At 36.7% G+C, this 9,157-nt stretch overlaps 1 protein-coding gene across 1 annotated transcript; it reads left to right on the top strand.

Annotated features, from left to right (window-relative positions):
• The first annotated feature begins 588 nt into the window (after positions 1–588).
• Positions 589–9,157, top strand: LOC107750921 (retinal homeobox protein Rx2). The gene is made up of 4 exons (XM_016566499.1): positions 589–1,037; positions 2,990–3,392; positions 5,941–6,194; positions 8,164–9,157. Exons 2-4 carry the CDS (start codon positions 3,098–3,100, stop codon positions 8,605–8,607), a joined length of 993 nt encoding a protein of 330 aa, XP_016421985.1. The 5' UTR covers positions 589–1,037; positions 2,990–3,097; the 3' UTR covers positions 8,608–9,157.

Genomic DNA, 9,157 nt, shown 5'->3' with positions numbered 1-9,157 from the left:
CACACACACACACACACACACACACACATAAACATACACATAAACACACACACACAAACATACACATAAACACACACACATACACACACACACACACATAAACATACACATAAACACACACACATAAACATACACACACACACACACACACATAAACATACACATACACACACACACACACACACTAAAAATTAGAAAAAACACAACATGAATCTAAATATTAACAATACTAACAAAAATATGAAACGGGAATAAATTACATTTAAAAAATATTTACAAATTTTCAAATATTAAAAAAAGACACTTGTTTAGTTGCTACATTGAGTTTGATGCTATTTGTCAGCGATGTAACAGGCCATTAATTTACGCACATGGCAAACTATAATAAGACTCCTTTAAAACTTCAATGCCTTACACTGATTTTAAAGAATGACCTGTTTGTGTTATCAGCAATACAACACTCTATCTCTCTGTACGCCTGTTTATGCTGATCATCTTTGTGAAGCACTGAAGGCATTTGGCTGCACATCTTAACACACGGTGTGTTGTCTTTGTGAAGTTGCGGATTAAAGGACACTTTCAGTAGGTCGCCATTATCATTTAGACAAAAGAGTGTTGAAAGGACATTCTGTCGGTGCTTCATTAGCGCAGGCCTCCCTCTGTGGCCAAACCACGGCCAGCGTTTAGTGCAATTACCCCGGCAGAGAACAACTGTCAATCATCCTTAAAGGGGAAGGATTCCAATTATTAAATCTCTTAAGTCTTTTCCTCTCGCCACCGGCTCTCTGCGCGTCAGGCCAGTTTGCATGGCTTCATCCTAAAGATCAAGACCTCCATATGCTGCGGGAAATGGGACGTATCTGAGTGCTCCGGAATTTACGCTCACTTTTGGGATGCGAGAAATAGTCGTTAACGGTCGTTTTACAGTCTGAAGCAGGTGCACTGTGGGTAAAAAGTTGCGGTGTGTCATTTGCGGCGATGCTTGGAGGCGAAGACAACCCTGTGGGATTCTGACGAGCCGGAAATTTGAAGAAAAGGTGCGTGAAGTTTAGTTTTTCTGATTTAAAGATTCCTTGATTCATTTAGATTTACTTTGCATTTCAGTTACCTTTAAAATAGGTGAAACTAGGTGAATAAGACTTAATATTTACTTCTATTTGTGTATTTAAAGCATATACGTTTTAAAATGCAACACACAGTACTTTTGGTTGTTTGCACAATAGTAAATTATCTATTGGTTGAATAGATGTCTATATGCACATTCAACAGGTATGAAATGGAAGAAAAATAAAATATGACATATTATACAGCATAACTGCTCACAAACTTAAAAAAATGAAATTTCTAAGATTCTAGAAAACTCTAAAACTTCATGAATGTGCCACCACAGGTTTACGACCAGGCCTGCATCATTCTCATAAACTAAGACATTGATGGAAAAAAGTGCAAAGTTTTGTCTTCTATTTGATTGAGTGATTTTTAATTTGTAAACTAGAGCTAGATTTGAAATCTGAGCATCATTTCTGAATCTAGATGAGAGATATGTGAGATTACTAGAGCGTTTTTGCTCAGGACAAACATATGAAATATGATAAATATAAGCTAAATTCACCATTCAAGACAGATATAGATAGATTTGATTCCTATGGGTTTATTATATTGCATATTATATATATTTTTTTTTAAATGATCAAATTTAATTTATGGAAAAACTGTGAAGTTTAGTCTTCTATTTGAGCCTAATTAAACTACTTTTAATTTGTAAACTCGGAATTTAAATTAGATTTAATGAGAAAATAATAGTAACATCACTACTTCACAGAAACTAAACAAATAAGACATTAATCTATAATTGTATTTATAATGCATATACATTTTAACATGACACATGCTTTTGGTTGATTGCAAAGAATTACTTAACTTTATTAACGCTTTTACTTTAAAGTGTGATTTCCAACTGACTCAAATTGAAACAGAAATTCAATTAGTAAAACTCTCAGAAAAAATGTGCAAACACAGGCCTGAAATAAGGATTCACTGTCAGTACAGTTGCTGTGTTAAGATGCTTTAGACAGGCAAAAGGGATGAAAATGACTGACCTCATGCACAATGAGTTTCTGTCATATTCCATGTATATAATTCAGTAACAATCAATGCAGGAGAATAAAGCATCCAAACTCTGTGTCTTAGTTGTCTTTTAGTGAAAATAATGAAGCATGTAAACCATAAAAGGCCAGAACCGCTGCTTTATCAAGCTTAACTTGTCAAATGCTAAATGTTGTAGGAATATATAACTGATTTGAGCAGAATATTAATACTTGGATAACTAAATGCATTATTTTTATAATTTGTAGAAAATACAAAAAATAATTTGTGATTTTTTCTTTCCTATGGATTTAATATATCATATTTTTTCATTCGTACTAAAAATTTGTATTATTATTTTAAAAGCTTTTTAATTTTTTACAATTATAATGAATTAAATTATTTAAATGTAATTAAATTATTTTGTTACATTTTCAAATAATCGAAAAATACATAAAAAGGAACAGATACTGTCAGCACTGCTCTTAATGCAGACTTTACGGTAACACAAATAGTTGCCATCCAATATATAGCAATAAAATGAATGTGGAGAGCAGCTCAAAACATTTGATGAAATATGAAGGAAATCCTATTTTTTATGTTATATGGTGGCTATTGCTACAAATATACCCCAGCGACTTAAGACTGCTTTTGTGCTCCAGGGTCACATATGTTAAACCATAACAAACATACAAACAATATCCAATTATTTTTACATTATAAAACACAAAAACAAATAAAGTATGACCAATATCACAAGCAGTGACAACTTTTGACCATAAATACAACTGTGCTTTACCTGATTTTGTCAAATACTGTTGCACTGACCATGACAAAAAGTTATAAATATTAACCCCTTTTTGATGTCTTTAAAGTCTTATTAACCCCTGCTTTTCTTGAACAGATATTTGCCAGGGAATCTCTGGAACCACTCACAAACTGGAACCAGATTCTCTTTTGGACATAACTTGCACACGTTTCCTTGAGGAGACTTACCGTAAGGGCAGATTGGATGCATTTATCACCGGATACGATGGACATGGTGGATGATGGCTGCCTCTCAACGGACAACTACCATGATCTGGGTAAAGGCGGCGCTTCGGGGATGGGAGGCCGCGTGCACAGCATCGACGTGATTCTGGGCTTCAGTAAAGACCAGGATCCTCTGCTCAACCCGGTCGGGTCTGTCTGCACACACAAAGTGGACGGAGCAGATCTGGGAGAAGAGGAGAAACAAGTGACCTCTGACCCCTACGGCCACCTGCAAAGTCTTCCGGATAATTCACAGCAGTCAGCTGTGTATCACGGTGAGAATCGACAGGTTTACTAAATCACATCTCATTTTATAGAAAGTAAAAAGAATGTCACACATAAAGACACTACTTGCACAAAAAATATCTGAGTGGCTCGATGCAAAAAGTTCTTTACAATGCAAAATGCACTGTATACAATAATTAATGATGCATTTGCACATGCAAAACTTGCATGCAAAACAGCATTATAGAGGATTCTACTGTCCTGCATGAGCTTCCGGTCTCTAGATTTGGATCCTGAATCTCCTTCAATGTAAGTCTGTGGGTTTTTCCACCTGAGGCCTTTAATTTAACAGCACACCTTTCCCCAAACAAGACACTTGATTTGAAGACTCACTCATACTGTAAGAGATTAAATTTACACCAAAATGTAATGCTTAGGTTAGATTTGTTCAGATTTCTATGGAAGCCTGTTTCCGCCACTGAATAAAAAAAATAAAAAGGTAATTGCGACTTTGTATCTCACAATTCTGACTTTTTTCTCCCAAATGTGAGTTTACATCTGACTTATTTTCTTAGAATTGTGAGATAGAAACTTGCAATTGTGAGAAATGAAGTCAAAATCGCATGATATAAACTCACAATTGAGTTAGAGTTTCACAGGCCTAATAACAAATAATGAAACAAGCTTACAAACTACAGCTCTAATTAAACCTGTAGACATCAGTGTCACTGCAGCTGGTGTATCTAGTTTATGAAAGTTGTGTACAGCATGACGTTTAACACTTGCTAACATCGAACTAGTGGTTTTATTCTAATCCTGCCTGTCTTAATTAGATTCAACCTCACCTCAACATGTGGCGCGGTTTGCTCTTAGCCGTTTCTGCGAAATGAAAATCTCTGCTGTTGTGTTGTCAGGCTGCTTGGCCACTCTTGGGCGAAACGCTGCAGTATTGAGTGAACCTCTTAACGGCTGGATTAGCAGTTTTGGCCACATGAGGTCTACAGGTTTAACCGGTGACATCTGCGTGCTGGATTACTGGGAGGATTTACGTACCATGACAGAAGTGATGGAACTCCCAAATCTTTAGTTTTCTAGGAATTCATAAAATCGAAAGGTTAACATCTGACTCCAACACTGCACCATTTGGTAAAGGCAAAAGAACATGTAAGTAGTTTTATTAATGGTGCTTTTAAAGGGATAGTTCATCCAAAAATGAAAATTCTGCCATCATTTAATCACTGTCAAGTTGTTCCAAACCGGTATGAGTTTCTTTCTTCTGTTGAACACAAAATAAAATATTTTGAATAATGTTGGCTACGAAACAATTGACGGTAGCCATTGACTTCCATACTGTTTTTTCCATACTATAGAAGTCAATGGGTACCGTCGACTGTTTTTTTCTCAACACTCATCAAAATATCTTCTTATGTGATAAACAGAACAGATACATACATGATGAAAGAATTTTCATTTTTGGGTGATCTATCCCTTTAAGGCTCCACATTTTAACTTTAAAATGTACCTTATCCCACAACGTTTGATTCCACAAATAATGTGTCTTGTTGAGGAGAACTCTGCTGTTACTTTATAAGTGATCAGATGCACCATTTTTTGTTTACCTGTTGAATGATAAAACAGGTGAAAAAAAATCACACAGATTTAAATTTAAAGCGTCTATCATAAATATATCAGAGTAGCACAGTACTTCATAAAAAGTTATATGCACCTAAAAGTGATAAAGAAACATGCAAGAATGAGAAAATAAAGAGTGGGATGTGTGTGATGTTAAACAGAGTTATCTGTCTCTCTCAGACAGCATGCGATTGCGAATTCAGATCTCTTTTTCGTCTTATTGCACTTCAATTGTCAAATACACACACAATTATGTCAAAATGCCCATCATGTGGAGTATTCACGTAAACACAGTCAGTTATGTGTTAAATAAATGCAAACAAGTTGGGTGAAAACCGGATGTGTTTCAGTATATTGGAGACGGTCTTAAAGGGCCAGCTGTCTTATTTACCTGCTGCTGTCTGTCATTAATGTTAATCAAACAACAAAAGACAAAGAGAAAATCACTCACTGCTCTTGATTTAATTACTTTGGGATTTTTACTAAGAATCAATTCATATGTGATTCACACAGTGAGTGACTATGCAGTATTTTAGTTACACTTCATTATTCAATTTCTGTAGTATGTATTTTTTAATAGAGTACATGTTAAATAAATCTACTGTAGTGTAGCTGAAAAACGTAAGTTTATTTAATTTGTATTTTTGTTCTATTGTGTTTGTAATTTGCTTCTTTGTTCGTATTTTTAATAACAAAAATAAAACAACATAAAATAAAAATAGCTATACCGTGATACATATCGTTATCGTAAAATAACATTTCTCAAATCGTGAGATTTTGGTCATAATAGCAACTACCCAAAAAAACTCAAGCAATTTCGTAGCAACACCCAAGCAAATATCCCAGCAACCACCCTAGCAACTACATAAAAACTGATTAAAACCCATTAGCAACCCATTAATTCTTTAATGAACTTTACAAGAGTACCTGGCAAATAAAGAGCACTCCGTTTACCCTGTGCTGTAGATACTGGACTTTACTCCACAGAGAAGTGCGACGCAGATTTGGGAGATCCACGGAGCAATGTGGAGAGCGACAGTCGCTCACCGGACGCTCCTGATGAGGATCAACCTAAAAAGAAACACAGACGCAACAGAACCACCTTCACCACCTATCAGTTACACGAGCTGGAGCGCGCTTTTGAGAAATCCCACTACCCAGATGTGTACAGTCGAGAAGAGCTGGCTATGAAAGTCAACCTCCCAGAAGTTCGCGTTCAGGTGAGCTTTGGGTGATACCAGCTGGGTCACTTAATGGTATTAGATAGACGCAGTGATCAATGTAATTGTATTCCATTACAACCTTGACATTGGGGTTATTTGTTATGGACTTATGTTGATAGGGCATTACAAGGTGAAGCTGTTTAACAAGGGGGTTTTGATTCAGTGAAGAGAATCTGGTTCGTTAAACTGATAAAGCTACATCTGTTAAACCTGTAAAGAAGGGAATGATGGGTGGATTTCAATCCGACGTTACTGAAACTGAGGGCAGTGTTGAGGAGTAACTATAGTTACATGTAACTGCATTATGTAATTTAATTACAAAAAAATAAATGTAACTATAATCTTTTACAGTTACTAAGAAATAATTTGTAATTAAATTACAGTCTCTTATGAAAATCTTAATGATTACAAAAGGGGGTTACATCTGAATATTTTCACACACACACACACACTGAATATTTTCATTTTCACACACACACACACACACACACACACACACACACACAGATTTAATTGATTTCTTTCCCAAATTGCATTGCACCAATGTTTCAGGAGTTTAGGACACAGAATTGGACACATGCTTATTTCCTATTTGGGTTTATGTGTATGCTTTATTTTTTTCCAAGTAATTGTTAGATGCCAGTGTTTCCTGTCAGAGCAAAGATTTGAATTCAAAAACAATATCATAGCTATCAAACTATTTCTTGTTATGATTTTAAATCATAGTAAAAAGAGGTGCTAAAATCTGATTTTGTGGTGTTGTGCTTTAAAGTTCTTATAATCTTAATTCAAGTGATGAAGGATTTTGAAAGACTGACAGTGTTGAGTACTACTGTACGGTTAACCCGGCCTGCTTTAAATGTTTGAAAATTATTAACAGTTGAAAACATTCGTTAGAAATTTATAAAAGTAATCAAAAATGACTCAAATGTAATCAATTACATTACTTTAATACAGTATTTGAAATAGTTACACTACTTATTACATTTTAAATAGGGTAACTTGTAATCTGTAACCGGTTACATTTCCAAAGTAACCTTCCCAACACTGATTGAGGGTTAGGAATATTCTGATATGGAATGCCAACTTAAAAAAAACAAAAAAAACAGATAAATTAAAAAAGTCCAACCTACATTTTTTTTGCTCAGAAATATGCCACATTACAGGTTGTGAATGCCTTCTCATGACTAGAACATGCACTACAATTAATTATCCATCACTTTGACAGGCTTGGTTAGACATTTTCCATCAGTAAAATACAGTAACACTTGATATTTTTAATGTGACACTGACATAATAAGAGCTTATGTGGCAAGAGCTTTTTACGCGTACTCTTAATTTGTTGAGGGATCTTCTTTTATTTTGCTCTCACCCAGAATATCCCATGAATTTTGGCACATCTCTCTCTCTCCCGGTTCATCTTCATTTTCTGCCATTTTCTTCATTTCTAGTCCCTATTAGTATCTTGTACTGTGGGAAGCAGGGAAACACACATATTTTCATTACAATGGAAGTCTATGAGGAAATTGTAAAACACGTTGTGCATAAATGGGCAAATAACACATTGTTTTAAAAGTACAACAATAACATTTTAATGTATGTTAGCATGAGACTGGTAGAATCACTTACCAATGTTGTTTGTGCAAAGTTACATTCAGTCATTCAACTTACACTATGTCAAAACCGTGCAACCTTGTAACTTTTGCATAATGTCCAAGCAAGGATACCAGGAAGGCATCCAACTCTTGGCAAGCTCCATCTATAAGTAGTAGTATGTTGGTACAGGAAGCTCATTGACCTAGAAAAGTATCTCAAACAACAAACATTTTCACTATACAGTTCATTCAAGTTCATTCATTTGTGCTTTTAAACTCTCCAGCACACTCACCTCATAGTCGAAGTTTCTGTGCCAGTCAACATAACGAGGTTGAGTCTAAACAGTTCTCGACTTTGTCCTATTGTACAGGTTTGGTTCCAGAATCGGCGTGCAAAATGGCGGCGACAAGAAAAAATGGACATGGGAAGCATGAAGCTCCATGACTCGCCTATGCTGTCCTTCAACCGACCGGCCATGGCGCCCAACGTAGGGCCAATGACTAACTCTCTTCCTCTGGACCCCTGGTTGTCCTCGCCGCTCTCCAGTGCCACTCCCATGCCCAGCATCCCGGGCTTCATGGGACCCGGCCAAAGCCTCCAGCCCACCTATACGGGCCACCCCGGCTTCCTGAACACTTCTCCAGGCATGGTGCAGAGAATGCAACCCATGCCACCACCTCCTTACCAGTGTCCTCCAGCATTTAATGACAAATACCCACTGGAAGACGTGGACCGCAGCTCTAGCATCGCAGCTTTGAGGATGAAGGCCAAGGAGCACATTCAATCCATGGACAAAACCTGGCAACCCATGTAATGGGAAAATGGGGAGCGTTATAGTATTTTATTGGGATCTTATAGACATTTGGATGCATTTTTAAAAATGACCAGCATCGCAACATTAGGATTAGGGTTCACCCGAATGCCATTGGCGAGATCTGGAAACGTGAAGTATTGAAAGCTTGTTCTCATTTTATAGCTTCTGGCCAATAAGACAAAACTCAGTTTGATTTGAAGGACCTTTGAGAATATTTTCATAACACAACTTATGCTTGGATTTACGCCGATGGTCAAACCTGCTTGGTGCATTGGTTTCAATTTGGGTTGCCAAGTCTGCAGTTTTTTCCATGGAATGGGGCTACTTCTACATTGTTGCCGCGGATTGTTTTTAGTCCACAGGTTAAAGCGATCTCTTCCACCCCGGAATGCAATTAGAATAGCAATTGGGCTGTATTTTTTGTGCAGACCTGGCAACCATGACAACAAAGCACAGACTGTTTGGGATCGTGGCATTTAGTAAGGCGTTTCTTACTTCTTACCCGCACATGTCGAGCTCCGTAGGATTCTGGGTTTCAGTCGGTGCCAAG

The sequence above is a fragment of the Sinocyclocheilus rhinocerous genome, unplaced genomic scaffold (assembly GCF_001515625.1).
Source record: "Sinocyclocheilus rhinocerous isolate Xijiao unplaced genomic scaffold, SAMN03320098_v1.1 scaffold1534, whole genome shotgun sequence".
NCBI classification, from domain to species: Eukaryota; Metazoa; Chordata; class Actinopteri; order Cypriniformes; family Cyprinidae; genus Sinocyclocheilus; species Sinocyclocheilus rhinocerous.
Note: the sequence above shows the minus strand (reverse complement) of the source record. Positions and strands in the feature narration are given on the sequence as shown.

Coding starts and splice junctions, on each gene's coding strand:
- LOC107750921 (XM_016566499.1), top strand. CDS start 3,098: ATGCATTTATCACCGGATACGATGGACATGGTGGATGATGGCTGCCTC. Junction 3,393..5,940: donor GCAGTCAGCTGTGTATCACG/GTGAGAATCGAC, acceptor CCTGTGCTGTAG/ATACTGGACTTTACTCCACA. Junction 6,195..8,163: donor TCCCAGAAGTTCGCGTTCAG/GTGAGCTTTGGG, acceptor CCTATTGTACAG/GTTTGGTTCCAGAATCGGCG.